The 17,763-nt window shown below is 34.0% G+C and overlaps 1 protein-coding gene across 1 annotated transcript in view; it reads right to left on the bottom strand.

Moving 5' to 3' along the window:
* The window catches only part of LOC130814604 (ras-related protein RABF2a-like), a 44,692-nt gene extending 33,186 nt beyond the window's left edge, over positions 1-11,506 (bottom strand). The window contains exon 1 of the mRNA XM_057680726.1: positions 11,410-11,506. Within this exon, the coding sequence (XP_057536709.1) occupies positions 11,410-11,439 (30 nt within the window). The 5' untranslated portion in view covers positions 11,440-11,506. The remainder of the gene's footprint in view (positions 1-11,409) is intronic.
* Between the last annotated feature and the right edge of the window lie 6,257 nt (positions 11,507-17,763).

Below are 17,763 nucleotides of genomic sequence, written 5' to 3'. Positions count from 1 at the left end.
AAGGGGAGAGGTGCAAATGAGTTAAATCCAAGCAAAATATTAAACGTTGAGTTCGTTAGCTTCGAATCGACTGTTCAAACGTTGAATTCAGAGTTGTAACGAAGAAGTTATAATAATTCCAAAATGACAACGATGTCGACGTGTGCCAAACAGTAGCAGCAACCAAAAGAAGCAGCAAAATGTTGTTGAAGGGAATTGATCCCACGACCAGCAGCAGCAGCACCTAGCTCAAAACAACCAGCAGCAAAATGATACCAAAGGAAATCGAACCTGCCTCATACTTACTCTGCACCGATTATATTAATTAAGTATATCCAGGCCCAATTTCGAAAACCACAATCTTTGAAAATCAAGACAGAGAGCAGCAGCGTTTGTTTGGTTTAGCTCTTCATTTCCTCTTCTCCCTTTTTTATTCTCTAAAACCCTATTTTCATTTTCTCAATTTTTCTTAGATTAAATTTAAATTCTTCCATTAAGAATTTATTTTTATGGCTTATTTTGGTTAGATTTTGTTATTTTTATCTTTTGTTGATATTTATTTAAACTTTCAAGCTATTTTCACGGAGCATTGGTGATAGATTTTTATGGTTTTTGTTGTTTGCTCTTCAATCTTCCTTATATTTTGTGGATAAATGCTAATCTCATTTATTTATAGTATTTCATTGTCTATTTATTAATTTAGTTAGTTTATGACGTTTCTGTTCTTGATTATTTTCTTTTGTGTTGTTCATTTTTAAGTTATTGGTGGATATTTCTCAATTGCTCTTGATTATTATTCTTGTCTTGTTTATTTTTATGTTTTTGATGTTTGAATGCTTAGAATACATGTTGTTAATGGTTTTGATGATTATAATGATGAGTAATGAATAGTTGGTTAAGGGTTGAGGTTAGCTCAACCCTTGTTGATGGCTTGATAATGTTGAAATATTGGTTGATATTGATTTGAATGGAGACTTAGGAGAAGGGTTGCTCCATTCATTGCTAGAGGGTTGCCACGATTGCTTTTGGGAGGCCAACGAGGGTTAGATCTCGGAGTAACCTAAACCCTTGCTCAATAAATGGACTCGTGTGCAAGGGATCGACGAGAGTTGAACCTTGCAGTCGCCTCTTCTACTAGGAGTTTTCCCCTCCACCTACGAGAGTAGGGGAGGATTGACGGATAGTGGATTTTTGTTGCCCGATTCTCTTGTCTTTACTCATGAGAGTGAGGAGGATGAGATTTTCGGAGGTGATCCTTAAGGATGGAAATTTAGTCCGAATCCGACCCTAGTCCGACTTGATCCGAAGAAAATAATCCGATTCGAGTCCGAGGAAAAAGTTATCCGACTCCGACTCCGACTTTACGATCCGAGTCCGAGTTAGAGACAGACCGGAGTTGGACCTTATTAAAAATCCGACACTCTGACCTAACTCCGACTTTGAAGGAAATCCAACTTTGAATTTGACTTTTACCCCAATATTTTGTTTCCTTTAAAACTCTAGACGTGACTAATTCAAGCTCTCTCTCATACTAATTGTAATTTTCGATTTGAAAAACTACTTGGTATTTTTATTTAGATTAATCAATCAAAATACGACAAATCAGATCAAGAGAATAAAATACGCCAAATCAGATCAAGAGAATAAAATACGCCAAATCAAAACGCGAGAAAATTTTGCTAAATTGTAGTATTAGTACTATTTCTCTTGTTAAACTTGAATTCAAAGTACATATTTTTTTGTCAAATTGTATTTGAAAAATATATTGTGTTAACTTTGTATGCTTTAAAATCATTAGTACAATATCACAACGATAAAGTTTGATAATAATCCCGCTCCGCATCCGACTCCGTTGGAGGTCCGAGAGTCTGAGTTGGAGCAAACTTGAAGTATGCATAATCCGACTTCGAGTGGAGGTGGACTGAAAAAAAGTCCGACTATTATCCGAAGCAAATTCGGAGTATGTATAATCCGAACCGAGTCTGACCCATTGCCATCCCTAGTGATCCCAAGCCTGATCCAAGATCGGATCACTCTTTGTATTGTGTTCCACTTTTCTCTAATGAAACTAAAGGAAATTAAAACCTCAACCATAGGATAGCCGTCACAAGTGAGTTAACCCTATCCCGGTTCGTCTTTGTTTATTATTTTTGTACTTGTAGTTGTAGATTAACCCGTATCCAATCTTCGTATACATGATCCCTCAACACCTAAAGAGGCCCTAAGTCTCGCAGCTCATCTGCCTGTGGATCGACCCCCTTCTTGCCACTACACTTGTGTAGTGTTAATTAAGGGTGTTTATAAATTTTGTTTGATTAGAGGCTTCAGCGACGACACTAAAAAAGTCCTCTATCAACTTAGTCCTTAATTCAGGGTAAAAAGTGATATGGTGAAAAGGGGATAAAATGTGTCATGGTACTGTTTTTTTTAATTTATTTATTTATTTAATAATTAGCATCATATTACCAAAATACCCTTTGACCTTTTCCGTTGACCTTGACTTTCGGTCAATGGGCTTTTTGCTGAATGTCCCATCCTCCTTGAATGGCCCATGAGCTACTCACTTCCAGATGCCCTAATTTCCCTCCAGAATAATAACCACCTGTTTGACTCAACTTCCCACTCACCCACATTCTTTGATAATCCTTCTTCCAAGGTAGATAACTGCCCACTATCTTCCACTTTCCTTCCTAACCACCAGCTGCTGCCCATTATTCCCATGATCTTCCACCTTTCCTCTTTGAAGCAACTTCCCTTCCTCATCATTATAAATAGGGACAACCATCAGAGGGGAAAGGACATCTGAAATAGCTTTCCTAGTATCCTTGCTTACATTACTTCCTTAGCCTTCCCAAACACTAGCACTAGCACTAGCAATCCCAATCCCGACCTTCCTTCTTGCATTCATTCTACAATCTGTCATTCATTAATTTCCGATCTACGTTCTGACTTGAGCGTCGGAGGGGTTTTCTGGGAGATCACCCCCCGGACAAGGCTAACGTGTTGTGTTGCAGGAATTCAGGTCGCTTCCTCCCACGAGTTGCTACTTCCGATAACGCCTCCATCTGCGGTATTCCAAGTGTCTCGCACTTCCTCGTTTCATTACCGAAACAAAATGATATAAGAATTATAAGGCTTAAAAGTAACAAAGTTGATTTGAGGGCAAAAGAAAAAGCCGAGTCGACTTTTCTCGTGGCCATGGGAAAGTCGACTTAGCTTTAGGCGCTGGAACAATTTCCTTGTTCTGTTTTTCGTTTCTTGTTTTTTCTTAGGTTTGCATGTAAGTGTCTTAGACCCTATGTACTATAAATAGGGCTAAGCACATAGAAGTAGATTAGTGCTAATGCTTTTCTTCTCCCGCACTACATAATTCTCTATCTACTCTCTCCTATTATCTTCTTCCTCAATTGTAATCATCATCAATCCTGTATCTTCATTAGAGTACCTTTTAAAGAGCAATAAGACATCTAGGCTAGAACAGTGGACGTAGCTCAATTAGGTGTGAACCACTAAAATATTTGTGTTGTTTTTGATTGTGTTCTTAATTGCTTAATTGGGTTCTTAGGGTTTGCACATTCCAAATTCTATTTTGAGTGTTTTGTGTAAGACTTCTTTTCGAGACTTTTGCATACAATTATACATCAAAATAAATGACATAAGTTTTTACTTAGAATTCAAGTGTATTGAAACTCTACACACTATGTATTAAAAGTTTTTATATACCTCTTGTTTTAGTAAGTTTTATAGAAGTTTTAAAGACTTCACCTTAAATTTTTTTACACTCCACGCTGCCATTCTTTCTTCGCCCCCAAGATTATTTATAAAGGTGTTTATTCGGGTGATCAGGTTGGTTTCGGACTGGTGTCTATGTGTTCGATTATATTTTGGATTGGTTATTTTTTCGAATGCATGCTACGACGGGTCACACTCGGATTGGATCGGTTAGTCACGGTTCGGTTGAAGATCGGTTATTCAAGCTATCGGGTTAGCATCAATTCAGTGTCGGTTGAAGTTTGTGTCGAGTGTTAATCGATCTGGGGTTATCATCGGTTAATAATTGGTTTGGTTTTACCGGGTATAGATCGGGTTCAGGTACTTTTTTCAAGTAGAATTCGGCTACGAATTACTAATTACTATCGATAGAGTCAATATCAGATTAAGTTGTTAGTCATTTTTTAATTGATTATAAGATTCTCTTTACTTAAAGCAAAATAGTTAAAAGGCAAATCAATTAGTGACTATTATTACTTTGTTACTTTTATTTGTTTGACTGAAACTTTAAATTTTAAAATTTTATCAATTTTGATCTAATTCCGATTAAAAGTTGTTAAGTAAAAAGTGACCATTGATTATTAACTCTAAATATTTGAAACCATGTATTTATAAAATTTAATTCATTAAAATATCTATCACTTTATTAGATTAGCTAATGAGATCATTGAATTCGATTAACGGCAGTTCAATTTAAAATTCGTTCGGCCTAAGTCGGTTTTTGTCGGATCGAGTTCGGTTTCGAACATGATTCAGGTCAGATAGGACTCGGGTCGGTCATTATTAAGTTGGGGTAATCTCGGTTAACGATTATGTGTCGGTTACAAAAATCGATTTACCCTTTTCGGTTGTCAACCGGTTCAGATAATGTCGGTTCGATTAACCTAAAAAACAAACATATTTTCGAATCGATTTACTTTCGGGTCAGATCACTTTTGAACCGCTCTAATTATTTCTAATGCCTCTCTTCCACACACAAACAACAATTTTTCACCTTTTCATCATTACAAAAACAGTGAAATTGTTATTCACAATCAAGCTATGCTAAATCAAACAAACAAGCACAACGCATCAGTGTAATTTACAAAATGATATTATAAAAGTATTACAAATTCCATTCCACAGCATAACAAAACAAAATAAAATCAATTAACCTACCTACCTTAACTACTCATTCTCTCTCTGGGAGCAATTATCAACGAAAGTTTAAAATCCAACATCAAAAACATGTTTTCTAATACTCATTGAACATTCTTGAATATGAACACTTGAAGATCATTCAAAAGTCATTGTTTTATAGAAATAATCACAGGAAAACGAAGAAGATAAAGGAGATCAGAAGTAGAAATAACTCTTCGTGCCTTCCCAAGGTTTAAGTTTTTTAATAAGTTGGCTTTTTAGCCACAGACTCTCTCTCTCTTGAGAGACCGTCTCCTCTAAAAACAGTTCTCAAGAGCATAATCTACTTTTTTCTTTAGTAAATATCTTAATTTTAAAAAATTGGTGTTTTAAAAAACAAAAAAAAACTGCTGTTTTTAAAAAAACTGTAGAAAACTGATTTTTTTTTTTTGAAAAATGAAAAGTTTTCTGATTAACTTTCTATTTCCAAGCAAAATAAAACATTATTTAGTAATAAATCAGATTTTTTCATTTTTTTTTAAAAAAGGTTTATCATTGGTGGAAAACAGTAATGTTAAAGATGACAATGTTGGCTAATTTTTATGATTTGGGGTTAAAATAATATATTTGGTGTTATAACTCAAAATATTTGAAATTAAAACTTAATATATTTGAGTTTTTATAACATAATATATTTGCTTGTATTATAATATTATCAATTTTTTAGTATTATATCACAAATATATACTGTTATAAACCCAAATCTATTACGTTATAACCGCAATTATATATTTTGTTATAACCCCAACTATATTATATTATAACTTTAAATATGTTATGGTTATAACTCCAAATATATTATGTTATAACTATTAATATATTATGTTATAACCACAATTGCTTTTATCAATTTCCCCAAACAGTATACATTATTTTATTCTTCAACATCACTAATTACAACATTGATGAAGCTTAATTTAAAAAAAAAATCAAAAAATATGAATCCAACTAATATAACACAATCAACCCAAAAAAATAAAAATTAAAGCTTTAAAAACAAAAATGATGAAATATAAATACATAACTTTGATGGTTTTGCAAATGTTGAACAAGATAAATAGAGAATAAACAACAATGGAGTTTGAGAGAGGAAGATGGAGATTGAAAACCACAAATGGAGTTTGAGAGAGAAAAATGAGTAGTTTTGTCAGAAAAGAGAAAAAAGAAAAATTGAAATTGGAAGTTAAAGAAAAAGCATTATTTAGAAAGTTTAGTTATTTGTTTTTTAAATTTAAAAATTGAGTTTGTTTAATGTGATGTAACTAGTAAATTGTTCTAAGGCTTTTATATTCCATATAGTTGCATATATTTGTAAATGAAAAAGTCTTATTTTTAGGTGTTTATTTTTTAAAATTCTCAACTTTTTATATTACTATATCTTTAAATTTATCTATTTTTAGTATTATTTCATTTTCTTTTATTTTTATTCAAAAATCTTCAATATAATTTTATCTCACTATTAATTTTACTTACACTATTTTTAATATTTGTGTAATCAATGGGTGTTGCAAAATCTCTTGGGAACAAAGCGACTAACGATTTCACTAATACATTATCATTTACGTTAAATTTTTTTTTGAAAATTTTTTATTTTACTTGTTTCAATTAATTTGCTATATTTTGTTTTTTGCAAATTGCAACTAATCCATACACTCTTTCATTAAAAATATTCATCCACATATTTGATCTTTAATTATTACATACACATATTTTAAATATTTTTTCTTATTCAACATAAAAAGTAAACAGAAAAATAATAAAGCAACAAATTATACATATGCAAATTTATAAGAGTAGATGTATCTTAAGATACTATAACTTGAAAACTAGGAATTTCAAAATTATACATATTGAAATAAAAGTCTTAAAGAGGTTCAACAATGAAAAACAAACTAAAAATCAAGTGCAAAAATGAACACAAGTGTTTATGAGGTATCTTGGATATCTCTCCCTCAAATGTTGTTCTATTAGATTGAAATTCAACAAATTACAATGTAATAAACATCCCCTTATCTTGAGAATAATCTCTCAAGATCACAAAATGCTAGAACAATGATGAACGCTTTCAAGTTTCAATCAAAGTAATAGCTCTCTCTCACAGTGTGTTTGTGGTGCCCTTTACTTTATGAATGATACTCCCTTTTATAGAAAAATATGAGAATCATTCTTAGAGTCACACTTCAATTTAAACACAATGAACACCCTACAATTAACATACGTTAATCTTAGCAATGAAACACCCTCTTAATGCATATTAAACATCAACAATAAACCTAGCAATAACCATTGAAATAACGTCCACCATTATTCCTAGATTAATTGCCCCACAATACACACTTTCAATGCCTTAAACCGGGCATTAAACAGTCCAAAACAACATCTTAGGCAAAGTGCTCGTTCAAGGCACTAAAGTGCTCAAACAAGCACATAGTTTAGAAAGCTTTTGTTGGCTGATTTCACATGTGCTCGAACGGGCACATATTATGCTCAAACGAGCACCCTCCTCTAGTGCATTCTGACGTGCTTTTTCATGTTGCCTCGAGCGAGCAACCTTCATACCATGCCTTGCCTCGTTTAAGGCATGGTTCCCACCTTTAGTGAAGCCTCATTTCCTTCACGTTCCAAACCTTGATCCAACACAACTCGACACATCTTCACCACATCCTCCAACGTACATGATAAAGCATGCTCGATAATATGATTAAGTTAACGTCATTCATATGAATATTGGCACTTGTTTTAACAATCTCACCCTCAAGTCCAATATTCTTATCATCCTCAAAAGTAACTCTCTTTCACCCAAACACAACATGATCATCACTTTTGTGGCCTAGGCTACCACAACTAACTTGTAACTCATACAAGTTACTCTTACTCTTTACACCCTTCATAAGCACGCTCCCTCTGATGACTTTCAAAACCCCTCCACTTGCTTTGAAAGTGCATCCCTTACTCTGAAGTCTACCCAATAAAAAAAAGGTTCCTCTTAAACTTAGGTACATACCTTACATCACGAAGTCTTATTTTGACACCTCCATGTGTCTCAATTTCATTCTTACCAATACCTTCTACTTTCACCTTTTCATCATTTGGTAAAATAACAAGGCCATTATCACCATAACTAAGCTTAGTAAATTTTTCATAACTAAGCTTAGTAAATTTTTCTTTCTCACAGCAAATGTGGAATAAGCAACCAGAGTCTATTACCCATTCCTTACTATGAACCAGTTCTCTATCAACTAATAGAGCCCCATCATAGTCATCATCTCTAACAAAGCCTAGAGCAGCACTCCCGCTACTCTCACCCTCATTTCTCCCATCCCTTAAGTTTTTCATCCTCTTAAGGTCTTCTTTAAACTCTTTGCACATCATTTGTATGTGCCCCTTCTTTTTACAATAGTAACACTCTTTGTCACTAAGGTCACCCCTCTCATGAGACTTTCCCCTTCCTTGATATCCCTTGTTCTTGGTTCTTCCCCTATTAGAACCCTCACTAAACAAGCCATCCCCAACACTCTTCTTTTCTTCCCCTTCTCTTCTCACCATGAACCCATCATTCTCTCTAAACGCCGTCAATGCTTGATCAAGAGTGATAGAATCCCTATTTATGAGCAATGTTTGGACTATGGTTCTATAGTCCTTGGGAAGTGAAGCCAAAAGGAGTAAAGCTTGTTCCTCATCCGTCAATTGTCATCGACATTTAACAATTGGCACACCAAGTTGTTAAATGTGTTAATGTGGTTTTGCATTGTTATATCCTCATCCTTCATGAGTTGATACAACTCCCACCTTAAGCAAAGTTTGTTTGTTAGGGATTTAGAAGCATACGCCGTGTGTAGTTTTTCCAACAACTCACCGGGATCGGTCTCTTTCAAGTAATGATACTTGATTTTGGGTGCAATGGCAAGCCGGATTGTGCTTACCGCTTTCTTTCTCATTTGTGCCCATTTTGCCTCCTCAATATAATTTGGTCTCTCTTTCAATAGCGAATCATCGATGCCTTGTTGCACCAAATAATTCTTCACGAAGCTTTTCCATATGGCAAAATCTATTTTCCCATCAAACAATTGAATATAGAACTTCCCTTCACTCATTGTATTTTTCTTGTTCTTTTAACCTCACTTTCTCACCCCAAATAGCCCAAGAAGCACTCCCGCTCTGATATCAATTGAAATGACAACCTCAAAGAGGTTCAACAATGAAAAACAAAATGAAAATCAAGTGCAAAAATGAACACAAGTGCTATGAGGTATCTTGGATACCTCCCCCTCAAATTTAGTTTTATTAGATTGAAATTCAACAATTACAATGTAATAAACCTCCCCTTATCTTGAGAACAATCTTTCAAGATCACAAAATGCTTGAACAATGATGAACACTCTCAAGTTTCAGTCAAAGTAATAACTCTCTTTCTCAAAGTGTGTTTGTGGTGCCCTTTGCTTTATGAATGATACTCCCTTTTATAAAGAAATACGGGTATTATTCTTAAAGTCACACTTCAATGCACCATAAAGCACAATTAACAGCCTACAATTAACATACATTAATCTTAGCAATGAGACACCCTTTTAATGCATATTAAATATCAACAATAAACCTAGCAACAACCATATAAATAATTCCCACAATTATTCCTAGATTAATTATCCTACAACACACCCTTTCAATGCCTTAAACCGGGCATTAAACAGTCTAAAATAGCATCCTGGGCAAAGTGCTCGTTCAAGGCACTAAAGTGCTCGAACAAGCACATAGTTCAGAAAGCTTCTGTTGGCTGATTTCACATGTGCTCAAACGAGCACATATTATGCTCGAACGAATACCATCCTCTGGTGCATTCTAACTTTTTTTTTATGTTGCCTCGAGTGAGCAACCTTCATACCATGCCTTGTCTCGTTCAAGGCATGGTTCCCACCGTTAGTGAAGCCTCTTTTGCTTCATGTTAAACATCTCATTGATTGTTTCAAACCTTAATCCAACACAACTCGACACATCTTTACTATCCTCCTCCAATGTACATGATAAAGCATGCTCGATAATATGATTAAAACTAACGTCATTCATATGAATATTGGCTCTTATTTTAACACATATTAATATAACAAATGACATCCTTAACCTCTAAGAGGTTTATCAAATGGATTAACATAACAAATTAATAAATGATTACAAGCTTTCCCAGCACGTTTTAAAATTGTAACTAAAGATTTTGAAAAAAATTATTAATAAAATAAGTTTATTGTATCAAATCTTTAAGCCTAAAAAAATCGAAGGAGAACAATTTAATTTCTAATTAAACATTAAAAAAATATATTATCTAAATTTCAAAAAAAATAAATGATAAAAGATACACGTATAATCAATATATTATCGTTATCAAATAAGTATAACAAATAAGTATTGGAACTTTTTTATGGTGATAATGAGTTTTTGGCTTTTCCATGTTATGGACGATATGTTTTTTTTTTCGTGTAGTAACACTAATCTTTTAACTTTTCCATTTTGTATACAAATAGTCGATATTTTTTTAAATTTACCTTTTTAATTACTAGCCGAAATAACAATTTTTTTCAATAAAATATAAAATAAACATGGAAATCATTAATGAAGTCATTATATTGTTATGGGTACGTTTTACAACTTTTTAATTATTAGCCAAAATAACAACTTATTTTCAATAAAATAAGTATATTTTTATGGGTACGTGTTTTGAAAATCTTTTCGAGTACTTAGTTGAATAAAAAAATTTAACATTTTATCTACCAAATCAAAATGTTGAAAGCTCGCAGCCACGATGCCCATAAATATATTTGTATACCATGTAAAAAATTCAAAAACATAAGATTATCACTGGAATTTTCCATAATTATTTATACAATCATGAAGTCATTATATTGTTTAATATATATAGTTATTACATTTTAAAAGCAATAATCTATGTTTGCATCATTCTTTGATATATTTATGTATATATATATATATTCATAGTAACAACTCCATCGGTTGCATGAATTTCAATACTAATCAAAGAATAAAATAATTACAAGACTACTAGGTACAAAATAAAAATTGACAAATTTTATAAAGGTCTGGTGAAATATTAAAAATTATGATATTTTTCTAGTAATTTTGTATCTTTAAACAACTAAATATGAACTACTAAGTAATTTAATATTATGGCCCCTAATTTTTTTAGGGCGCTATGCGGTCAAACATGTTGAACATGCTCAGAAATTCCTATTAAGATTACATTATATACTTGGTAAATAATTAGTAATTGGTCTTGTGATTACTTCAGTAAAAACCTAATAATTCTATGATGAAGATAAATGACAAAAAAAGGAAATTAATGACCCAGGAGCCAGGACAATTGTTTTAAGATTGCAATATAGTCAAAAATATTAAAATTTAAAATATTGTAATTCACTAATTGTAGAATATTGGAAATTTAGGGGAAAAAAAAAGGGAAGACATACCCACCAGCTTGGCTTGAATGTTCTTGGTGCCCATATAATTAGTTACGTAATATAGAATGTTTTGGATCTGAGAACCTGAAAGAAGTTGAAGAAATGAAAATAAAAATTATTAGTGAGATTTAGTTATTGAAATGATAACAAGTTAAACTAGAAAGTAATAATAACAATATATAATTAATTAATAATAATGTGGAAGAGAAAGGATTTAGACTGTTAGGTATGAATGGTAAGTTGATTTGGTTTTACAAGTCTGGAAAAGGTTTCTTAATGGTTAAATATATTAAATAAGTTGACCAGTTTAGCAAGAAACAATCATTTAAAACTTCCATTCACTTTTAATAGGATATATTTAATTAATTTAATTTAAATATTACTATTTTAAATTTCTAATAGTGTATATAGTGAATTTAGTGACATTTATTAGACTCTTTAGCAGAATGATAAAAATTATAGTAAAGGTTTTCTTGATATATGATCTGGTAACATTTCTCATAAATGTCACTATAGTTTATATTAACAATTACATATGTCACTAAAGGGTAAATAAAGTGTCATTAAATCTCTTTATTGTTAAACTTAACAAAACCAACAATTATTACACTAAAAATATAAATCAGTGACATTTTTTTTAATGTCACTAAATCCTATGTCGCGAAAAAGTTAATTTTATTGTAGTGTTTGAATGTGAAAGTAAAATAAGACAAAAAAACATGTACAAAGCACGAGAAATTGTTGTTCAGATTCAACCTAGTTCCCGCCTATGAGTTCTCTTAATGCGTAAGATTCAAACATTTTCATTAACTCTTGAAACCTTAGATATTACAAGAAGATATCACTATCGTATACTTAAACATGCTTATCCTCGGATGAACAATCTAATAATTCCTTTTTAATGAAAGATAAAACCTAACTCTCAAACAAAACATTAACCGTTTCTCATATTACAAGTGAATCACTATCGTATACTTAAACATGTTTATCCTCGGATGAACAATCTAATAATTCCTTTTTAATGAAAGATAAAAACTAACTCTCAAACAAAACATGTAACACCCTAGAATTTCCGACCCCTTAACGAAACCAAAACCGTAAAGGACGGGAGGAAATTCGGGTGTTACATAAAAGAAAAAGGAAAAGAATTTAGATAAACTTTAATTATTGACTAAAAAAAGGTGAGTGGAAATTTTGGCAGCATCTACCTTAAATTGTGCGCCTTTGTAGAAAAGCAAAAGTTAATTAAGAAGCTAATAAAGTAAAGGCACTAACGGCCTATCAAAACTATGTCACGTTGGAATGATTCGTCGCCGGCCTCTCCAATCAACATGCCAAACATGGATCGTGGTTCCAGTGTCGACGTTTGCGTTTTAAAAGGACTTAACTCCTTAAAGCCATTCAGAATTATAAACTACGCGGCGGAAATACAAATATACGAGGGAGGAAACAAGGCCTCGTAACAAAACATATACTACCAAAGTTTACAAAAGATAACAGGAGCTACATAATCGAAAGATGGCGGCATGACACAGGTTATGCTTCGCCCTCATCACTCTCCCCAAATGCAATGCAATGCAAAAGAAGCTCCAATACCTGCTACGCCAGTCTATAATCCTCCTGCTGCTCGACATTAGACCAAAGGCCAATGCGTCATAGCAGGACAATCATAGAAAGTCATCAACAATCAAACATAAACACAAACACGTACACGTCAATAACTAACATCAAATATTATAAGACCAACTACTAGATAGCATTATATCATAAATCAACATAAGATGATTTCATAAAACGCAAGCACAAATAGTAACCGTTTATCGGCCACTTATACTTCTTAATTTCATTACGTGCTTTCCAACTCGAACCATGTGCTCTTAGGTAGAATGCAGGTCTTCGCGCTCCTCCTTTCAAACATAAACTCTTGCAAAACACGCATAGTTCAAATCGACCAAGGCATTAACAGAATACCTAACACATGACCTTATAGAGCTTGTCTATCTTAAGGTAAGTGTGATCATAGTCCGTAATACCCTTGAGGTAACTTAACTTAGGCACACTTCTCACTAGCATAAACTATTCTATCAATAATACGTATATGTTCTATCAATGAGTAAATATTCTACCAAAGAGTAAACGTTCTATCAACGCGTAAGCTTTCTACCAAAGAATGAACCGTCTATCATTACATAACTTTCGATCAATGAATAAACTTTCTATCACTGAATAGTTTTCTATCAGTGGATCTTTTCTCTACTTCCTGGCATAGTGACACGGCCAAGGGCGTTATCGGCCTCCTGGCGCCCATTGGCAAAGTATGAGCTCATGCCCCCTCCAGCTGACCCTCTCGGGTCCTACCTTCGGGAAAAACCTAACACACTGGGGTACTAAACCAGTGAAGAGGCCACCATATTGGGGTTTGCAAGGTCCGCATGGTAACACCTCGGTCAAGGGGCGTTATCGGCCTCCTGGCGCCCAATGACCCAAGCATGCTCATACCCCCCTTACGGTGGTCCCGTCGAACCTCACCTAGGGGACTAATAAAACAACCGGACATAATCCAGTTAAGTCACGCCAGCTAATCATAATATAGTACCTTATCAGATTGGAATAACTTCCACTCTCAACTATTAATGAGCGCCCTGGGATAGCAGCGCGCCAAAACCCACTGAGCCACTCAATAGAATATGAAATTCACCTATAAAGGAGTCATTCTAACTCCAATTAGGCATAATCTAATTCTTAAATAAATAAGGGGTAGTTCTCGCCCTCTATTAACTCTCATTCTCTAAACTATTCTAAGCGCAAGGATTTCATAGTCGACAGCTCTTCATGTAAAGTGTACTCAATAGTATCTCATAGTTTCAATGCAATGTATATTATCACAATAAACAATAATGTCTTAAAGCAAATTGCATATAAGGGTTAGTTACTGCGTGTATGTACCTGTAGCGTTACTGCACGATCAAAAGACACAAAATCACCCAACTAAGGCTCTACTTTCCTCTTACAAAATGGGCACCTATATAAGTTATGAGTAGAACTAATAAGTTCCCTTAACTACTTTGTCATACCAGCTAAAAGCCAAAGTAACCACAATCATCCATTCACGACAAGATTTCAATTACTTCTAACACGTACGCATCTCATTCAACACCAAGCATAATCGTCAATTCGACAATAACACAAGTTTTTCCATCGACAAAGAATAAAAGGATTATGTCAAGTGTTTCATTACACCAGCTAACTTTGAGTTATAACGATTCACATTATCTTGAAATAAACGACGATTCAGAATTAAGTCTCACAATGTTAGTGTAGTGCTAATATGACGACAAGAACGAATCTTTTTAAGGTTATCGCATAGCAATATCATTTATTATATTCTCCAAGGTTGAGCTAAAATCAAGACATCATACAAGTAACTTCAATAATTCTTAACAGTTGACGCTATGTTCATGGCTCATTACAATTATGTGTTTATGATTTCAAGAACAACCCAATGAGGTATTAGTAACTCTAACAATTAAGTCACTAATAATTGGCAACTACTACTCTCAATTAACAACCAAGACCATTTTTATAGTCAACTATAATCAAAATCATTACTAATTACCACAATGATAATCAACCAAGTCTTAAAATAATTTATAAGGCTATTCGATTAATCACCACACCACCAAAGTAGCATACACCACACACACTACTAGAAATCTCATTTCTAAATCAAACTCTAATTATTTCATGTTCAAAGATAACACTATTTCTATTACCTATGATAGGATTAAACCAAACTAATATTCAATCAACACAAATCCCATAATTTCTAATCACACTTCAAACCTTAAATTATGAATATGTTCAATTCATCAATTAAACTCTTAACCACAAAAGAATTCAATGAAAAATAACACAAAATTCAACACTTTTCATCCACATTTCAAAAACCCAATTCATAAGTACATTCAAATCATCAATCAAATTCTCACCCACAATAAGATTCAATGACAATCATACAAATTAACACCCAACTCATAAACTTAGTAAAATTCTAATTATATACTAGGAAAATTACTTAGAGTGAGCTTGAGAGGCTTACAATGGGTGAGACTAGGAAATGGGTCAAGAGGTTGGTGGTTCTTGTTGTGGTGGCGTGGCTCAAGACACGGTGGTGGAGGGGGAAGGCTGCACGGATCCAGAGAGGAGCAGCCGCCTGCTGGGGCGTGTTTCAGCCGCTTGCTGCTGGGCGTGCTTGCAGCCGCCTGCTGCTGGGCTGCCGTGGGAGTGAGGCGAGGCTCCAGTGCTGCTTGGTGGTGTTTTCGTGGGCGGCCGGGCTGCTGTGCAGGAAGGGAAGGGTGCGGGAGTGAGGGAGGAAGGAAGAGAAAGAACAAGAAGGAGAAGTGACGGCTAGGTCTTGTGAGCGTTTAGGGTTTCGTGGGTTTTTATATACCGTTCCTTTTTTTTAAAAAAATTATTATTATTATTATTAGGTTTATTTGTTTATTTATTATTATTATTATTATTATTTTATCTTGGTTTATTTTTCTTGCGAGACCCAACTAAGAGACTTCGTGGGCTCACACATTAGTAAAATATATATATAAGTCGACATTTAAATCCGTATATGAAAGAAATTTATTAAAACTAATTCAGAAATAATTTAATATAACTGAAAAATCTTTAAAAGCTATTAAAATAATAATAATTTCATTATTAAAATCTCGGGGTGTTACAAAACATTAACCGTTTCTCATATTACAAGTGAAAAACTTAGGTTCATATTCGAAAAGGACCATATTAGGATGTCTTGTTCCTTCAGAAAGCTATATATGCTTTACCTCATCTATTAGCAGCATGATAACCGGTTTCTAGCACGTCGTCAATACTAAAAGCCTTGGCTATACATACAATATTTATAATCACCCTGATACTACTACAACGAGTGTAATGGTAAGTCGGGGGTCGAACCACAAGGACAAGGGATGCTAGACTAAAGACTTGGTGTGGGAAGGTTATATGGAAGGTTGGTTGGTGGGTAAATTAACTAATAACAAGAATAAGAAGCGAAACTCAACAATGAAAGACAAGCGGGGAGTAGACTACGTCCACCTTAGGATGGTCTATTAGAAATAAAGATAAGCTAGGTCAAGGGAGTTCGAATGATAATCAATTAAGACACTTTAGATATCGAGAGGAAGTTGGTGACCCTATAACCCACAAGAACGATCTATAATTGCTCTATGTCTATAGGAGTGGCAGGACAAGATTCAAATCGAATATCTATCAACAACCATCATCAATCTCAACCTTAATCTTAAACATTGAAGACAAGACCAAACCTAGGGTTTCTCTAACCTAAAACCCCTAAAGAAACTATTCTAACATACTAGAGGTAAAAGTAATAAACAAGAAAAGCATTAAAGGAATTAAAGAACATGAATGCATTAAATCTAAACTAAGAAAGTATTAAATGAAAGCATTAAAGGGAAGCAATAGAAGAAAGCAGTAGAGGAAAGCAATAAAAACATCAAAGCATTAAAGAAATAAATTTACATGAATGAAGTGACATGAAAGTAGATGAAACCATGAATGAAGAACTACAAATCCAAATTAGGGCAAAAACTAGAGAAAGCATTAAAGGGGTTGATGTTCTAAGATGAGGCACAAAGGCACTCAAACTAGGCATCCCCCTCTTTTTACAGAAATAAGGGGTATTTATAAGCTAAGAAACAAAAGGGGTAAAATGCCCTAAAAGCCCTCGGAGTTTGGTTTGCGAAGAAATGAAATCGCGCAATCTGGGGCTTTCATTCGATCGAATTGAAGGTGCATTCTCCCGAATGGGCACCCATTCGACCGAACAGGGCTTCATTCGAGGTTTCCAGCAAGTCTAGGCACATTTCCTCGAGTTCCAAAAGCCATTCGCCCGAATCGTATCTTGGTTCCCCCGAAGCTTCAGCTATTCGCCCGAATGGAGTTGTGGCTCGGCCAAATGGGTTCTTTCCTTGGCATAATTGTACCTTTGAAGCTCTAGATGGCTTACGGGCTTTGCGAGGACCTTACGGAAGACTTTGAATGCTTAGGAAAGCTTCGATACCATGTTTAATGTTCGATTAAAGCATCTAAGTCTCGTACGCAATGTAAAATTCCTTGAACTCCCCGAAAATACCTGAAATTACCTCAAAACACCATGGAGACAAGAACAAAGTAAAATTATGCGTAAAGTGTGTAAAAACTATTCTGAAACGTGAGACTCGACACTACAATGAGAAGATAAATGTGCTCTAAAAATGAGCACATCACAGCATCGAATGCATATTCTTTATTAATGATGTGATGATCATTGCACCTATAAGAACATTCATGCATT

The sequence above is a fragment of the Amaranthus tricolor genome, chromosome 6 (assembly GCF_026212465.1).
Source record: "Amaranthus tricolor cultivar Red isolate AtriRed21 chromosome 6, ASM2621246v1, whole genome shotgun sequence".
Taxonomy (NCBI): Eukaryota; Viridiplantae; Streptophyta; class Magnoliopsida; order Caryophyllales; family Amaranthaceae; genus Amaranthus; species Amaranthus tricolor.
Note: the sequence above shows the minus strand (reverse complement) of the source record. Positions and strands in the feature narration are given on the sequence as shown.